The 19,108-nt window shown below is 39.4% G+C and overlaps 1 protein-coding gene across 1 annotated transcript in view; it reads right to left on the bottom strand.

The window, feature by feature from the left end:
• MYO5A (myosin VA) overlaps window positions 1-19,108 on the bottom strand; it is a 98,673-nt gene that overhangs the window by 5,209 nt on the left and 74,356 nt on the right. Inside the window, exons 26-39 of the mRNA XM_053954659.1 lie at window positions 17,368-17,514; window positions 16,572-16,625; window positions 15,633-15,860; window positions 12,916-13,016; window positions 12,294-12,374; window positions 10,265-10,463; window positions 8,600-8,674; window positions 6,677-6,770; window positions 5,487-5,633; window positions 4,892-5,046; window positions 3,625-3,714; window positions 2,767-2,917; window positions 1,654-1,936; window positions 645-819 (exon numbers count right to left, since the gene is read on the bottom strand). Of these exons, the coding sequence (XP_053810634.1) occupies window positions 645-819; window positions 1,654-1,936; window positions 2,767-2,917; window positions 3,625-3,714; window positions 4,892-5,046; window positions 5,487-5,633; window positions 6,677-6,770; window positions 8,600-8,674; window positions 10,265-10,463; window positions 12,294-12,374; window positions 12,916-13,016; window positions 15,633-15,860; window positions 16,572-16,625; window positions 17,368-17,514 (1,980 nt within the window). The remainder of the gene's footprint in view (window positions 1-644; window positions 820-1,653; window positions 1,937-2,766; window positions 2,918-3,624; window positions 3,715-4,891; window positions 5,047-5,486; window positions 5,634-6,676; window positions 6,771-8,599; window positions 8,675-10,264; window positions 10,464-12,293; window positions 12,375-12,915; window positions 13,017-15,632; window positions 15,861-16,571; window positions 16,626-17,367; window positions 17,515-19,108) is intronic.

Genomic DNA, 19,108 nt, shown 5'->3' with positions numbered 1-19,108 from the left:
CTGTGAAAGAAACAGGGAAATTTCTTCCTTTTCCTGGTGAGAATTGTTCAGTAAGCATCAAAAAGATGCTTGGGTCCATTTATTCTTGTACAAGTTCTATGCAAATGCAGCATGGTTTGAAAAAGAAGTGCAACATATCTGCACAAAATCTGAGCTTTCATAAATAGGAGTCTGTTTACTGAGACCCACTTGGTTCAGCCTTTGAGGCTAATGGGTACAGTAACTTCACACTCTTGTTTGCAGACTCTCAGACAACAGCTCTGTTTGAATTGTCCATCAACTTGGCTGGATACCAACTCTGATGGCAGAAAGATCAATTCCTACTACCCTAGGCAGAGCTGTCTGGAGTACAGAGATGTCTTTGAATGAAGACTTTTCTCTAAGGATTTCCAAAAACTGAGAGACTGTGTACAGCACTGCACCCTGCACGATCTATTGAGCTTCCTCTCATTCGTTCAAAACTTATCTCAAACATCAGACTCAAAAGGGTCTGGTCCTTTCTTCACCCCTCCAACCTAAAAGCAAAACAAAGTAAGAAACCTCCGATTCATGTGTGACAGCAGTGCTGGCAGGGATAGCAAACACCAACGGAGCAGAGAGCTGCTCAGAAGGGACAGCAAGACAGACAATGAGGATTTGCTCACCTGGGCAGTAGTCAGTGCATTGCACATTGAACATATGGCTTCTGCATCTTCATCCGTTTTCTTTTTTACTTGCAACAACTGTGCAGCCTGGATGAGGGGTTCCAGGGTTTCCTTAGCCCCACTATTCATCAAATTTTTATCACGTAGCCATTCTTCCAGTTGACTCACATTGTATCTGTACAAAGAGGTAAGAGCATCAAGAACATTAATGCTTGATTATGGATAAATGGAAAGCATGTGCAATTTCTCTTTCCCAGTGCTGCTTCTTTGTCCTTATGTGTTTTGTTATTTTGTCTTCACACTGTTTTCTTCCAATTAAGGCAGGGATTTTGACTTTCATAACAGTTAGAAACTACAGATTAGAAAGAAAAATTTTCTTTGTGAGAAACAAATATTTCCACTATCTACTCTTTCCCATTTGTTTCTGTCCCTATTAATTGCATGAATGTGATAAGAAGAAAGGCAAATGAGATTTTGCCCATGTTAAAGTTCAGTGAGGCTCTGGGAGGTAACTTGGGGGACTGGAATGCCCTGGCTAAATTTCCTGACATATGCCAGTAAAATCCATTGAACAAGTGGTGTGAAATGCAAGAGATGATTCAGATGGCTTTACCTCACGCTGCAGCAAACTAGTGTAGACAAAGAGGTATCCACTGCACCACCAGTGTACAAAAAAAAGCAGCAGGTATGTTTGCTATTCTTCTCTAACAGCTGAGGAAGCAATTACCAACATTTCACCTACAGCTCTGATTCCCACTTGATAATGAAACACTTTCTGGTTTGCTTCTACCACATTTCCTTGAATGTCAGGTAGGATTTGGCCAAAGTCAACTAAGCTGTTTTTAACCAAATTTCACTAAATCAGTTCAACACCACCTGCACCTGTTTGCGTGTGGAAAAACAGATATTCCAGCTATCTGCAGCTCCATCAAAATGATATTCAGCTATGTCAAGAGCTCAGCAAGATTCCCAGCAGTGCATTCAAGAGAAGTGTAACAAGCTGTCCCACCTTATCTGCATTCCTTTGCTCCAGGAGCACATGTCCTTGCGCAGGAGGAGGTTATTGAGCGTTACGGCCCCAATGATGTAGAACATCTGCTTGACCACCTGTTTGATCAGCTCTGGGTCCATCCCATGCTGGCACATCACCGAGTGGAAGGAGTTCAGCTGCCGGATGATGGAGTCCAAGGTGTAGGTGCCCTCATCAGCAATGCTGGATGTTCTCTTCCGCAGCCCTGTCGGTTTCACCCCTGAGACACCTTGGATGGTCTCGTGCTCCAGCATTCCTGAAACTGCATTTGATGGACACCATTGTTGTAATGACTGACTACTGCTCATACACAAGCATATCGGGCAAGACAGCAAAGCAGAGAGAGCAGGCTGGGCTTCCTGCTAGCCACAGTTTATCATGATTTCCAGAAATTGTGTGTCCCACTATGCTTGGCAAAATCTAAGTTCACAGGGTTTTCACAAAGATTCCAGCATGTGTGTTTAAAAGGACAGTCTGAATCTAGCTCAGGAAAGTACTCTTTTTCTCCTGGGGTCATATGAGCAGCAGAGTCAGCAAACTGAGAGCTGTTCCATTCTTTTAAATGTTGTGATTGGAAACATCATGAAAATTTCTGTGGGAGTACTGTCTGAAGAGAACGTGAAAAGTATTCTTAAAAAAAAACCCCTCTCTGAATGTTAGTTTTATCACTGCTTGTGATTTAATTCCTCACTGCTGTCAATAACAACAACTAAACATTTTTTCCATATTAATTTCAGTTAAGAGTTCTCATGTAATTAAAGTCTGTTTTTTCCATGGAATATTTTCCAACAGACAGGGCAACAAATATCAGATTGTCCTGACAGCTTCTTCCTGCAAATGCCTGATTTATGCCAAGCATGAATAAGGTATACCAATTTATTCTGGCACTGCCAGAAGAACCAGTCACAGTTTAGTTTTTCCTCTAATCCAACCTGTCCAGAATAGTCTTTGTCATCTCTGAACAGAATACCACAAGAACTATTAATGAAACTCTACTGTTTAAGAAGAAATACAAGATACATCTACTACCACCATCACAATTTTCATTTTGGTACTATGTTGTGAATTTTAAGGAATTCAACTTTGCCTTACCAATCATTGGTTGCAGAATATTTTCCAACACTCGGACAAGTTGTTGGTAGATCTGAATAGCCAAATCACTCAGTACTTGTCTGTATTCAGCTAAATCAAAATTAGTGAGGCAGTGTTCATTTTGACGAGGTGTATTATGCTTCATAAACCCCTGCATTCATAAAATAACAGAAATTAATGCTTCAGTATAGCACAAAGTATTACACAAACCCCGTATTTGCATTTTCTTTCATGCAACTGACAAATAATACCTTAAGTCACAGCTCCTCAAAATTTTAGTCTGGAACTTTGTCTGAGGCTAATGCTAGGATTTGCTGTTCAAGTGTCATGTCCACAGTGTCTGCTTCCTTAACTCAAAATTTCAGGTCTGTGACACAGGAACAACTCTGCCAGCTTTCTGGCAGGCAAGACTTCCTCCCACTCCAGCATGGGCATTTTCACATGGCCATGGTCAAACACCCAATGAAGCTTGAAAGAGGAATTGGGCGTATCACAGCCTCCAAACATCAACTGGTCTGCCATACTAAAGGCTAAAAGGCTTAATATGGCCTTTTTGATAGGGAGTGCAGTGAATCATTGCTAAAAATCATAATGGTAGCTGCCAGATCCTTCTGCTTAATCTGAGCTGGCCCTTTTGGGAGCCCAGTGTCATCTAGACTCTGGGTACCAGCCTGCAATAAAGGGAAGCTGGTTCAAATCTTACATCCCTGTGCTTTCCACTGATGTTGTCACCATCGTTCCAAAAGGTCAAGCCATTTTAAGAGACTATGGCTAGATCTTTTACACAAGGTTTGTTAAAGACCAGTGCTGACAACAGTACTGGAGAGCAAGAGAAACCAGAATAAGAGCACTGCTTACCTCCTCTCCACTGTACTGCTTCAAACAGTGCAAAAATCGGCAGGTGTTCGACAGCCAGAAGGACACTGTCTCAAAGTCATCTCCTCTTTTCTGAAGATAAAAACAAACACACTTCAAAGACTGGCAGGAGAAATAAAATAGAATGCAAGATACACAACTAAGCGCTTAAAATACACTTTCTAGTAGATCCTCATTCTGATGTTTTGCAAAACTTTGTGTATTATAGTAATGTATTAGGAAAACAAGGGTTTTGGCAAAGTGCCATTTAACACTCTCCCTCTTTTCCTTAGTATTTTTCACTAATATGATTTCCTCCACAGACATGATCTTTCTGTGTTTTATAGACCCATCCTAATTGCTCTGGGCAGAAATCAAAGGGCAATGTGACTATATTCCCAAAATACCCAATGACTCTTGTGAAGAGGCCAGTGGGGAAGAATGGAATGATACAGAGCCAACAGGAGGAGCAGGGAACAATTCAGTTTTGATGAATGCCAATTACATCACAACCATTTTGGCAGCCTGAAATGGAAAATGAAACAAAACAACAAACCCTTCTCACCAAAGAACATAAGACAGAGTATATGCTGGATAGTTCTAGAGCTCCAGAGTGTGCACTTCTTTCACTTAAAAATGTTCAAAAATTCCTATGGATATCTAAGCTCCTGCAGGATTGTTTACGAAGTATTTTTTTCAAAACTTGTAGTTTGATTAAAGGCTTGGCTTTTGACACATCTCTCTCATTTAAAAAATAAAAAAAACATGTAATCATAAAACATATTCACATCTTAATAAGGCCTTCAAGATACACCTGGGCTGAACTCTCCCAGCCAACTCTTGAAAAGACTTTGGGCAGTAACATATTATCATCAGTGTAATCTGTAGGTGAAGCAAATGAGGAATCTGTTAACCAAAACTGCAAATGAAACTGGTCATTTAAGCGCTCTGGAGAAGATAAACAAAGACTCACTCTGCAAACTCTGACTACATCCAAAACTTTATAAGCTGAGCTTCAGAGGAGGGAGATAATTCAAAACAAAAAAAAAGGCAGTTCTTCAATGCAATGCATCTCTGCTACTATAGGGATAAAATGCCAGCAGTGTAATTTGCTATTTTTTTAACACAACTCTTGGGATTTTAGTGGCAGTTCACTGATCACAAATCCAGAGGCAATTCATTGAAAGCCTTTTCCTTATTTGCCTAACATAAAACCAAAAGTGAATTTTAAATTAACATTTTTTTTTCTAAACTAAGCAGGCTAACTAACCTTTAACACTTTTTTGATGCCATTGATAGTGGAAGTCAACAACGACCGCACTTTCTGGTCATCATTAAGGTAATCTGCATGGCGCACACACATGAACAAAATATATGCTGGTAGTCCTGGAATCAGGTTGACAGCTACCCCACGTGGTTTCAGCTCTTGGGAAAAACAAACACACATTGTCTTGTTAAGTGTCAAGTCATTGGAAGATGTTATATGAGGTAATTGCCACCTCCCCAGTAAATAGCATATACATGTATATATATCTATATATAGCTATATCTATAGCTATATCTATATATATATAGCTATACCTAGCCAGTGAAAACTCAGAGCAAAACTAAGGGTCACTTTCTTGGTAAAAGAACAGAGTAAGAAGATATAAGTGCCTGCTAAAAATATGCAGGCTTGTTAATATGTACTATACTCATCAGGAAGGACAATTAGATTACAATACACATTTAGGAACTGTAGATAAACTGAACACTGTCAAAGCCAAAATAAGCTATTCATTTCCTAATGCAAATTCTGTGCTCTTATCATTCATTTTTCAGAGTGTATGCACACAGAGAAGGCCACAAATGAGAAAGATGCTTACCTAAAATAAGATTCTTGACAAGTTTTTGTTCATCCTCCTTCTTATATTCCAGCATCCCTTGGAAGTCCTTTTCTTTCCGTGGAATGTTAACTGGACGAATAGGTTCATCAATGATTTGTCCAGGTGATATGTTCTCCATCTGGCCCACTTCAGAGAGAGAATGGAAAGAAATATTACATTTTCCAGTGAAACCAACAGATACCAGAGACATTTCTGTAACATTCCTTAGGGAAGTCCTGGCTCCAGCAGGACAGGAAAGAGAATACTAAGAGCAAAACGGAGAAAACTCGTTAGTTGAGAAAAAGGTGGTTTAGTAAGTGAAGGAAAAGGGGCTGGGGGGGCAGGAAGTAAAGCAGAGGCAATCACTCATAATAAACCCCCACCCTGAGGGAACTGATGTCCAGCCAGTCTCAAACAACAGCTACCTTGTGTGCAAAATACCCTCCTGTGGCTCCTGACATTTGCAGGTGCAGCATATGGAATATTCCTTTGGCCAGTCCGGGTCAGCTATCCTGGCTGTGTGCCCGTGTGCCCTCCCACCTCAGCTTACTGAGGGGACAGAGTGGGGAAAAAAAGGAAACCTTGGCACTGTCCAGCAGTAGCCAAAACACCAGTGTGTTCCCAGCAGTGTTATAGACTCAAATCCAAAACACAGCATCACACAGGCAGCTATGGTGAGAGTTAACTCCATCCCAGTCAGACCTACTCCATCTTTCTAAGTTGGCAATAAACACAGACCAAATTATATTTTCAGGAGCGTTTTCCTACTCTGTATTATGTATGAACATTACTGTGATCTTGTCCAGAGAAGTAACTGAACAATATTGTAAGATATTTTTTAAAAAAACACTTAATTGGAGTAACTAACCTTCACATTCAAAGGACAACTTATTTTTGCCTGGTTCATATTTAGTATTGCTTTTCTCTTGGTAAAACCAGATACTGTCTAAGTTCACAAACAGTACAAGAAACCTTCCTTTATGTTTGAATACTTTCTGCCTTCAGAGAAACACCAATCTCCCTTTGTCATCTACTAAAGGTTCATAAAGGAACACAAAGAGGTCTGAGCATACATCCTGTTTCTGCAATCAGAGGCTAAAGCTACTGAAGACCTCACAACTGCTAAAACAGATGGGTATGATGACAATCAGATCACAAACCAAAATCTTTCTCTCAAAATATAAAAGTACCTTCGAGTTCACCAATCTTCTTAGCAAATACTTTCAGCTGCTTCTTTAACTTGCGTACAGTTTTGTCCTGCTTTTCCAGCTGCTCCATTAAATCCTGTAAATTCAAATAAGGGAAAGATTAAGATATGGGAACAATCCTGTACCATGTGACAGAGACAAGAACAGTGCTGTTATAGAGTTATGAGGCAGTGAGGAAAGCTGAACAGAAGTGCCATCCTCTGGCCAAGGGTTGCAAGCTGGTACACTGCCTATAACACAAGCCAAATATTGCAAATATTATTTAGTTATATGCAGCATGACAAAGGCAAAGCTCACAGGCAAGTAGATCCTGCAGACACTCAGAATGAGGTCAGTTTGTACAGCAGAAGATATTTTGCTGCAAACACATCTCCCTAATGCTTCCTCCCTGCTCTTCCAAATGCCTCACAGAAATTATTTTCTTTATTATGAAACAGCTACCCTGTATTTCTGCATCATTTATTCCTGTCTTTAAGACTGACTCTTTATTCAGACCTATCCATGTTAGCAGAGGATGACAGAGATTCCTAGAAAGACCATAATTTGCACTCAAATTTACCAAATCAAACATCCAAACGCCATTCTTGCTGTCATCGAATTTCCTTACACTGAAACTGGTTACTTACATGTTTTTATTCTGTACATTAATTACATCTAGCACCTAAAAATCCTATTCTTTTAATAATCTGTACTTGTCCTTTAAAGGAAAACTCCCCAGAAATCAATCTTTGAATAGTCCTGTGACATATCTATTGTAGTACATTCATAAAATAATTGTGTAATTAAAAAAGGAAAAGGAAAGCAAAACCTCAAGCTCAAACAACCTGAAAGCCATTCCAGGTTAAGTGTTGGAAAGCAGCTTAGAAGAAGAATTTCCTAAGCAGGAGGATTATTCTTGGCACTGGCAGGAACATAAGGGATTGTGAACTCCCTGCATCAAAAGCATCATCTGGGAAACTACACCTCTTCTGAAGTACTGAAAAATTTTAGTGCAGCATGGGCACAATCCTTAATCATGTAGCAAATGAGTTTACAAGCTGATACAATATACTTGAGCAGTAAGATATAAGGCCTTTTGACACCAGAATTGAGGCCATGCTTCACATCCAAAGCACTGTTCAATTTTACAACAGAAATCCTATTAATAACACTACATACTTGTTGTCAGATAAATCAATTTCTCCTGAAACTAACAAAAAGATAGATGTGAGTTTGACAGACTGTTGTAAATGTATCAGGCAAGGGCAAGAGATATGATTTCAGAACAACCTCTATGTGAGGACAAATGAAGTTTTTTCTATGGTTCCTCTGAACAGATTTAACAGATTTCATTGTATTTCATTAAGATCTGGAAACTCATAAATTATATTCTTTCAAGCTCACATATGGTTCTGTCTTTAATTACTGTGAAAATATTATCACCAATGTCATTCTTCATATTTTGCATTTCTGAAAAATATTAAAATAAGAATAAATTCAGGCTATGACTGGATTACTGGCATTATTCACCTTGGTAAGGACCTGTATGATCAGTCCTCTACTTTTCTGAACTGAATCTAAACGTACCAAAGTTTCAAACCAAAGAGTAGTTTTGAAAATTGAACATCTTTTGCATCAGGTACCACTTTTCCAGGGCACTATTCAGTAGTATTCAAAAAGAAATTGCTTTGCTCACAGTGCAAGGCTCATATTAGTAACGAAACTGTGCATCAAAAAGAAACACAAGATTACACAAAGGACACTAAGACTAACAAAAAAAGCAGTGAAGGAAGTAATTGGCATCGTGAAGCTCTCTGCAGGGGGATTTCCTCTGAAAGGGAGAAAAGGAGGCAGCCTGCTTTTCAATTAGTGCTTCAGAAACAGCGACCGAGACAACAGAAAACAGGGTTCACGTGAGCTACATACAATCATCCTCTTGTAAAGGGAAATCCGGTACAACTGATACTTCTTGGGATCATCTGCATACAACTCCTCAAAAAACTGCAAAAATAGGGACAGGATTGGTTTCCTCCCTCCCTCTGAGACACTGAAACCTCAGTGAGCACTGTACAGATTAAATCAGAATACAACAAGATCAAGAATCTCCTACTTTTAGGTAGTCTAGGCCTTAGTTGTGTTCATGCCAGCACCTCTCAGGGAGAAGCTGGATGTAGATGAGTTGCAGAACAGTCAAATCTTTTAAAAATGGGCCGTATTGGGACTGTGAGAGCATGGAATACAACCTTTGTGAGAACAGGGACAGGACATTTTCTTATGCTAATCAAGATGGGATTGCAGTGAACACTACAATTCTAACATGGCATCTGGAAAGCTGCAAAATGTTTCCACTCCAGGGCTAAGAGTGGAACTGAAACATACACTTGGCTTGGAGTGGACTTGCAATACTCAAACATCTGACGTGAAATACTAAGGAACGAGTCTATATTTAACAAGTAAAATTACATTCAGTGTATTTGAAAACAAAGAGAACTCCTCTGGGATATAATTACATGACTGTGTGTTGTCTTGGGAACACAGTGTGATGAGTAGGTCTCTGGGGAGAAAAGTGGCTAAAAATCGTAACATATGACTAAGCAGCAGGAGGGAGCACCATCTATCTTTGTGAGAGACTGCGGCTGCTGAGGCAAACTTACACTTTCAGCCAGTTCTCCAACATGTATCAGAATTATGATACTTTGCTCAAAATCTTTGGTATTAAGACAAGAGCCCAACAGGGATAACTTCTGTCGTGTACGTTAGCAAGAAACGCTACACCTTGGCTTGTTTGGAGGAAGCAATGACACTCACAGCCAGGATTTACTGGCTGAAGTAGCTTGTTTCCCTTTACCAATAACAAGCCAAAGATATGCCAACACAGGTCTCTTCAGAAGATTTCAGAAATGAAGTAATGAAGGTCTCTTCAGAAGATTTCAGAAATGAAGTAAACTTCAGAAATGAAGTAGCCCACATAGGATGAACATACTTCTTTGTGGAAGAAGGTAGGGAGTTTTGCCCAATCCTTCCTTCACACAAAAACATTGTGCAGTACACATGGAATACCAGCTATTAGCTAAGTGACTTCTAACCAAGTTTCTTTATATGGAACTATTTCTTTTTTCAAAACACACTGAATAGCTGGAGCTTGTAAAATGGTGGATTATCTGTGTAGCTTCAAGCAGGGTAGAGAGAAATGGAAAGATAAGTTACATTAAATAATTAAAGAATTACATCAGAGTTTTTCAATTAACTAAACAAACTAACAGATTTCAGGGGAAATCCCCCTCCTTGGCATTATTAGTTTTTATGACTTCCCTGGATATCAACATTCTATTCAGCCATGACTAAACTCACGGGTTGGAAGCTGGGATCCAGAAGCTTCCTCCATGCCCCAAACTTCAAACCAATTTCCTGAAACATTATTACTTCAGGAATAATCACAAGCCTCTCTCTCCCATTAGCTTACACTCAAGAAAACCACCAGCCTTGTGCAATTTTTTTGCAGGAAGCTGCCATCTGAAAAATGATAAGGACCTGCAGGTGTGGCAGGTCTGTCAGTCCCCATGCCTGCTCCTGCAGCATCATTTCTCTTACCAAGTTCTCATTAGTCAGCCGGGTGATCTCGTGCTGCAGGCTGGCTTCGATGCGGGCCTCGGGAGGCAGCTGCAGGTTCTGGGCCAGCAGCTGCTGCTGCCGGTTGTTTTCTTCCTTCAGACTCTGGATCTCACCTCGCAGCGATTCCAGCTCGTTCTCGTGGCTCTTCTTCTGCGACTGAAGCTGAGCCTCCAGCAGCCTAAGGAGGTTGAGCAACAGTTTGTGTGAACACGCTCAAAGTTACATCCCCGGTTCTCAGAGGGAGTGTAAAGCTTTAGCTGCTGCTCAGGAACAATTAGCCATGGCTTGCAAAGGAAAATGAAAAAGGCAGAGTACTCTTTAAACCCTTTAGTATGCCTTCTAATTAAATTAAGCTTGCATGATCAAAAAGTGAAGAGAGAAAAGCTAATTGTGACACTGAATTGCATTTCCTTCGATTGAACACGTACTGTACAGGGTGCCACTGTGGCAATAAATGTAAAGCTAAGCCTTCTCAGATTTACTGAAGGGGCTTTAAAGAGGTTTTACCTCTAAACAAATCAAATAATCCTAGATGAAGATGACACTATGTTCACTTAAGTTAGCACCTTGCAATATTGGCAACGGAAAATATTTTTAGAGTTAACTTTTTCAGTCAGAAACCATTTAATTGCAAATGCACATGAATAATCTTTATTTTTGCATTAAATCCAACATCTTTCAGAGGGTTGTCCTAAATGCATGAAAAGTCAACAAAAGAATCAGACTCAGGACTGAAATCAGGAAGCTTTATCCTCACCACTAACTTGTTCTTTCCCCTTGGGCACATCACACCTAAAGTTTTTCTCATTGTGAAGTGGGGATAACACGTACCAGCCTCCTGCCAGGCAGTGCTGGAGGATCTACTCCTGCTTGCAAGGCACTGTCCAAGGGCTCTGACTCATAATTTTGTACATACACAGGAAATGACAATACTGGTGACTACCAGTGTTCAATTAGACAATATTTCAGGGCTTAAATATGCATAAGGCAGGAACACTTATTAGTAACTGATGAAGCACACAAGGGCAAATAGCCATTCACCTGAAATGCTCTGCCATTTAATATAAAACTTGTCTTTACAGTGCCAGGACAAGAGGCACAGAGCAAACCAACTCCCATCCTGCTCTGCAGAACACTTGCTCTAGGTCAGATCTTCACAGGGTTACACAACAATGTTAAGGGTAGAATGTGTTAGCACCAGGAAAGGAAAGACTTTAGTTAGTAGCAGTCATTGCAAAATTCCACCTTCTGACATTGCTGCTACCAAAGGCATACACTGGAGCACATCAGCAGGGCTGAGGCAGTGAATTAGTTGTCAGGGCAGGACCAGGAAGCGTTTTGGAAGTCAGGGACACCGACGAGCACACAGAGCCAGAGCACCCCATGACCAGCACAGTCCTTGCAGAGACCACAGTGGTCCCACTGGGGCTTCAACAGCACCATGAGGAACAGAAGATTACTTCTCTTTCATGGCTATTTTGTGACTTACATTTTGAGTCTGGCATGGGAGAAGAATTTGAATTTACTGAACTTGAGATAAAAGGAGAGTAAGACCCATTTCATTTTGAAATTTAAGAGTACACTGAAGGTACTTAAACAATAGTTTAATAATTAGTAAAATGATTGTACTTCTTTAGGCAGAAAAACTGTAAGGAACATCAATTTTGAAACCTGGTGTAAAGGCACACAAATAGTACATGGCTACAAACACTTTCCAGCTGTGGAGCTTCTGGTATTTTACAGTCTATTTTTGTGCAAGTATTCTTATGAATTATGTATTGGCTGTTGTGTCATCTTAAACTTTTTAAATTGTAAAACCTGACAAGTAGAAAGCTTCGGGGACTAGGTTTGAGGAAACTCCTTAATTTCTATAATTTGTGTTGAATTTTTTTCTAACTGTTAAAGCAATAGAAATACTGTAGCTAAAGCAAACCCATAGCAAGGGGCACAGTTAGCTAGAAAAGAAGATACAAATGAAGGAAAAAAAAATTCTGAGAAGTCTGGTAACCTGTTGGCTTGTTTTAACCCTTCATAAGCCAGCCAAAGTTCTCCATCCTCATTCAGCATATGATAGTCCTGGGGAGATTGCCTTTCAAGAAACGTGTTTAAAAAAATACAAGACATATATGTGATGGTGATGAGGTGACATTGCAAGGACATTACAGACTATATTACAGTTACCATAAAAGAGAAACAAAAAATGCTCTTAAACAACGCAGCAAATTACTTTTCTTCTTTATGTGTTTTTCTTCTGCATGATGCAATTCAGCTCTCAGTGACAGCCCAGCTGGTTACAGCATTCTGTGCTGTTACAATAAACACATTGCCACAGATTATTGTGACCACTGCAGCTCAGAGGGTGACAAACCAGCCTGGGGAATGGCACCCAGGCTGGGCCACGCAGCAATTAGAGGCTAAGAAATGGAAATCCAGAAAGCCTGATTTTACATTTCCCCATTATTTCCAAATCCTTTCAAATACTGCACACAACAGTTTTACTAATTAAATCAAATTATAACCCCAGCTATGAGTGTTCTCTAGACATACATGGGTGGAACTGACTTAACACAATATACATAGTGTGTCACAGCAGATCCCAAGTGATCACAAAATAAAGAAAGAACTTGTACCTGTTTGTTTCCTTCAGTCCAATATATGCCTGTGCTATTTCTCCTTTGTCTTTCATCTTCTGTACATCCTCCAAGAGGATTGTAGCATCTGTCATTGTATGCTGGAAAAAGAACGATAATTTCCAGTAAATTTAACAACATAACTGCTCCTTGAATCCATGTTTTCTTCATGTGGAACACTAATCCTTGAGTAGCCTCATTAAATAAGTGTGGGTACCTGAGCAAGAGGTTGGTCCATAATTTCTATGTCCATTTGGTTTATCTTTTAAAATAAAATGCATACAAAAAGGTCAAATATTGGTCTGCCTAGTAAGTGGGTACATATGTTAGCCTCTTTCCATTTGTTCATCACATAAACAGAACAAAATTAATTTCACAGAATGTTGAATTTACATTTTATTCAAATTACCAGGAACAGCTGCTAATACTAAAACTGAAGCAGCATAGTTTTGCCAGCTTAATTCTATTAACATTTCTTAAACACAGCATTATATGGAGTCTTTCAAAGCTCAAAAATAAGAACTATTTCTCACTCATGTATTTTAAATACTCTGTCAAAGCAGAAAATAATTGACAAGAGCTTGAGAATTTCTAATTTAGATAGCATCATAGTACTATTTTGTTTCAGTTTTGGATGTTTATCATGGAACTTTTGCTTTTTATTCAGTAAAACTTGGAATACTTAATAGATGTTTGCAGTCACCTTGCCCAGCCTGATCTGAGTCATTGCCATGGAGTACCACAGGACTTTAATGAACATAAGAGATGGAATTCTGACATTTTGACTTTCAAAACAAGCAGATGCTGTTTTCATGAGCACAATTTTGAAAAGTATTTACAATAACAGCTTTGTGGACAAATTATGGAGCCTAGATCTCTATATCTAGTATGATTTGTGTCATCCAACATAAAAAACAGTAAGATATATAAGCTCCTCAAAGAATTATTCCCAACATCTTTATGAGACCTTTGAGGTTTTTCTACTATTAATTTACTATAGAGTAAAACTGTTGTATCTCACTTGCCAATCTATCAAACTTTAGCAGTCTGAATATCTATCATTTAGAGTCAGGTCAGTTTCTTATACTCTTAGACGTACACAACAACATTTTCTAATCAAACATTCAGCATTTCCCATCCAGTATCTAGAGATGACAATGTGAGCCCACAATGTTTGTAGCTTGCTGAGGACAGCAAACACTCTAAAGTAAGGTTCTTCTTCATACCATAGGCACTTAATTTGTTGTGAAATATAAGGGCATTGCAAGTTAACAGAGGTCTAGAACCCAAATCACACTGCTGGTCACTGGTCCTTACCCCTCAAACATACTCAGCAAGAAACATGATGGAGCTGACTACATCAATTCCTAAATCCCTCCTTTCATATTCAGGTTGTCATAAACCAACAGCTCAAAACTGTTAAATCTGCTTGTTTTGAATTAATTTGTTTCCCAGTGCAAAGCATGAAGATGGGGATGCAGAGGTCACAGAATTATGGGAAAAGTTCTTCAATAATATCAAGGTAAAATGCAAAAACATGTAGGCCATTTAAGAGGCAGGGAAATGACAGATCAATATTATTGAGGGTTAGTTTAGCATTTAGGAAGTTCTGGTTTGTAACTGTAGAAGAAAATGTGTACCTTATCCTCCTGGCAATCAAATTGGTAGGCAAGAAAGAAGAGAAATAAAACATTAAAAAAATCTGTCTGTGCTGCAGTTGTCCAACCTAAAAAGCAGAAGCTATCTGCAAACTGGCTGCTGGCCATCCCACAGGTCACCTTTCTATTTCCCTCATACTCATAGTCACTGTAAAATCAACACTTGCATCCCACCAGTGCTGAGAATGTTACTGAAAGATTTACTAAGTATTTATTTACAACGTTCTAAATACTACATAAAAATGTGTTCTGTTTTCTTTACAATCAATCACTTAAAACAAGACTTACACATCTTCATGCACCACAGACTCCCAGTTTACTTAGGACAAATACAGACATAACTTTGCAGCAGCAAAGGAAAGATCACCTATCTGTTCATTCCTTGCTGCAGTTATGAAACACGAGATAGCTCAGTTCAGTGGAAATTACTAGTTCCTTGATTTACACTATACCTTTTCAGCTTGAATGATTCTTATTTGCAAAGCTATTACTTCCCTAACTATGTCATCAGAGCTTTTTAGATTATGTGCATTTCAGTGGTTGTAATCTACTCCTCTTTCTATAAAAGCACATAGCACCTCTCAAGCAATAATATGGAATTTACATATCTTCAGAGGTCATCTTTACGAAATGTTACTGATTTGCAATCACATAGATGTAGAACAAACTGTTCTTTTACTCAACTATTAATTGAAAGGAATTCCTGAGAATTCCTTTCAATTTTCCAGTCCAACTGCACACTAGAGAAATGACACAGCTCCCAGTGAGAATTATTTGAGCACTGTTAAAGGAGTCTGGGGGGAATCAGACCTTTGGTACAGCTTGTACATCTTCACATGAGTGCTGGTAGAGAAACCCCAGACTGGTTGATTAATACAAGCTCCTAACTCAGACTACTGTGATTTTGTGCACTAATAATGGACCAATGGATTACACTTAGAAAGGTTTTCAAACCTAGACTACTTTCTTCTGCCATGTCAAGCAGGCTGTTAACAAATAAAGCATGTTAGTGATGCAGTGTAACTCTCCTACACAGTGCACCTGCTGAGTGTGATTTACCTTGGGCTGAATTGCCTCTTTCTGGCTAACAAGTTGAGACCTCAGGATGAGAACTTCTTCTTTGCGTACTTCAAGCTCTTCACTGACCGAGGTCAGCTGGTCCAGGAGGACTCTGTATGCTGGGGCACCAGGAGCAGTCACCTCTGGAGCTCGTGTCTCTGTGAGGGCCTTCTGCAGCTCATTCAACTCATTCTTCAGTTTTTTATTCTCGGATTCAAGTTCTTGACGCTGCAAGAAACAGGGACAATTCTGTCACCCAGCAGCACTGCAACAAGTCTGTAACCCACAGGTACAAAATTACGGAGAGAAAGGGTAAAAACTATGTGTAACTGCAAGAAATCCATCAATCTCCCCTGTATCCCTAGCCCCCTGATTATGGTCAATAGTGGCTGGGAGGATTTCACTAACAGGACTCACCTTTTGTCTGAAAAGCAAAACCAGAGCACACACACGTGAATCAGACAGATTTGATGGCAAACAGAATAGCCAATCTTTTTTTCCCTCTTATTCTCCCTTTAGCAAAACAAAAAATTCACAACAAATAGTGGTCAGCAGACTAAGAAAATTCTGCATCACTATTAGGAAATATTTTTAGTTTTAGTGGTCTAAGATAGGCAGTAATTTAAATAATGTTTTTGAAAAAGAGACCTATATTTCTCACTGTGTTTTTGCTCAAATTAACTTGCAAGCTGTACTGAGTGTTTTAACAGAGAACTCCCCCTGGCTAAGGGGATCTTTTTGTTTTGTATCCCCAGCCATTCATTCTACACCTCAAAAAGAGCAGTCCTACAATGAAACAACTGCTGGGGAATATTTGTTCTGGTTTCTCCAGCTACTATTTGGAAATAGGAGGGCTGATGTAATTTTCTCTGCCAGCACATACAATTGGTGGCAAGAGTCCTACTAGAAAAAAACCAGAAACCTCTGTTTTAGAATTACCTTGAGTGACTCATACTCCAACTCTGCACCTCTTATGGGAGGCCTTTCTTCCTCCTATGAATGAATACAAACAAGTGTGAAAACTAAAAATACTTCACTGACGTAGGAAAACAAAAGAGAATTCAAATTATTTTCCTTTAAAACTGTAAAACACTCATTCTGGTACAGCTAATTGCTGTAGTTTGAATACTGGCATTGTCTCCTTTACTTCTGAGTTTATGACAATAATTGGTTAATATTAATAAAATCACATACTATCACTGGCAACAAAACAGAGCAGGATGAACCCCAGCATGCTAAAGAAATTCACTGGTAGAAATGTAATAAGAAACAATTGCCATGGTTTCATAATTTTCTAAGAACTTAAGGAGACCAAATCAGGAGAATTTACATTGCAATCAGCCAACATGTCTAAGCCCAGTGCTTTGGCTATGCATCCTGGTTGAAACATTTCTTCTTCTGTCTAAAATGAACAATTACCCATTCTCGCCATCATTTAAGTAGATTTCCTTATGGCTATTCCTGAATAAAAACTGCCTTTCAGCCTTTTCTTTTTTTTAAGCGAAGTCCCAAGCACATTTTGTTCCTGCTGTCTTCCATCAGAGGATCTCAAGGACCCTGGAAAATTAAATAACCAGTCCCTAGAACTAAGCACCGGTACGAAACTTGTCATTAAATACAGCGAGTGCTAGAGGAAGATAAAGATTTAGTGAAAGCCAGTCAGCATTCACAGAGCCACTGTTTCACAAGAAGGGACACTCTGGTGTCAGCATTTGATCAGCTGCAAGGAGTCCACCTTAGCTTTAGCACGGAGAGCCTGTTCTTCCTTTCTGTCCAGTTCATCCTGCAGGGACTGCTTTTCTTGCTCCAGTTCTGAAACCCGTTTCTGCAGCTTGAGGAACAGAGACATGTCCAGCGCTGCTTTTTTCTCACTAGGCTCCTGCTTTAGAAACAACAGAGGCAAGTCAAGAAGTATTCCCCTTCCACAGCACAAGGAAGCACAACAGTGAGTAAAGATGGGAAACAGACTGGGGAAAGAGAGGAACACAGAAATGTTACTTGATTCTGAGCATTGACTATCTAAAATATTTCATCAGCTATCAAACACTATTTTAAAAAAGGATTTACTAGTAGAAAATGTTTCTAAGCCTAAAGCCTAGGAAAAGAAAGCACGAGACACTACCTAGCAGACTGGAGGTCTATAACTAAGCATACCTTATAGTCTTACTTGTTTGAAGGGGGGGAATAGAAAAAAGAAAAAGTTTGTGGTTAGACTCACCTGGAAACAACTGTAAATAGGGCTTTTTTGTTTGTTGGTTTAATCTCGGGGTCTGTGGTGTCGAGACAACCCCAATACTGTAAAAGTCCTTTTTTCCCCACCCATGCAGCCAAAAAGGAGTCTGAAATGCGTAGGATCAGCTTCTCAAGGTTGTTTATTTTTCCTTATCTATAATATTCTTTCTCTGACCTGCTGAGCTCTGTCTAGCACATCGGCCATGGCACTCTGTGTGCCCTCTAGGGTGGTGTTTACATTTTATACTAAAATCTACGTGCGCTATGTTTACAATAATGTGCCAATATCTATCACTTACGTTAGACAGTGTGTCTCTACCTTAAACCAATAGAAAAGTGTCACCATCACACCAAGACATGGAGGACAAGAAGGAGAAGAAGGCTAGGACACACCCAAATCCCTCCATCTTGTACCCCCTCAACTCCATTCTAAAAACCCCAAAATTCTACTTTTTCACCCTGTGTTAATTCAACTATCACACTACTCAAACCCTTGTGGTTTGTAATTCCTCACACAGAGTTGGCAGCTTTTCCCACAGGCTAAAATCAAAGTCACAGGTGTTTTTGACTTCATGCCAAGGTCTCCAAGCCCCCTGCAAGGGTCTCGAGCCAGCCAGGGCAGTCAGAGGGATGTGCTGGCCTCCAACAGTTTCATTTTCAATGATTTCTATAGTAAGTTCTTCAGCTAGAGAGGAATCTCCCTGGCAATTTGAAGGTTAATTTAGTGGGATGTGATACAAAAAAATTGGTAACTGAAAATAAATTTTATGCCTTTTTCCTTTGTGCTAATTAAACAGCCTGTTCTGAACCTAATTCACTAGCTTCTTCACTATTTTCTGGGCAAGGACCAGCGTTTGCAATCTGAAGGTGCATTAGAAATTGTCCATCAGCCTTTTTGTACTTTATGTGCTGAGAAGATCAAAGTATTTACTATGAACCATACCATAAAATTTTAAAGCTTATAAAAGGAACTAGAAAATTAATATTAATGACTGTAGCAGACAAGCAAGCACAGCCATTTCCACTTCATCTCCTTTTACTGTTGAGGGGAAGAGTCATAAACCACACCAACATCTCAGGCAAAAGGAAAGAGACTTTTGAATTTTCTGGCTTTACTCATTTGCCTGGAGGTGGGCCTGATTTTTTAATGTGGTTTTGTATAATTAATCTACATTGTTAGTTTAGAGTCAGAAGTGGAGAATATTGAGGGGTCAAACAAATACAGTGCTGCATTCGTTCACACT

This window comes from Vidua chalybeata, chromosome 13, assembly GCF_026979565.1.
Source record: "Vidua chalybeata isolate OUT-0048 chromosome 13, bVidCha1 merged haplotype, whole genome shotgun sequence".
In the NCBI taxonomy this organism is placed as follows: domain Eukaryota; kingdom Metazoa; phylum Chordata; class Aves; order Passeriformes; family Viduidae; genus Vidua; species Vidua chalybeata.
This window is presented reverse-complemented; position numbering and strand designations above follow the sequence as displayed.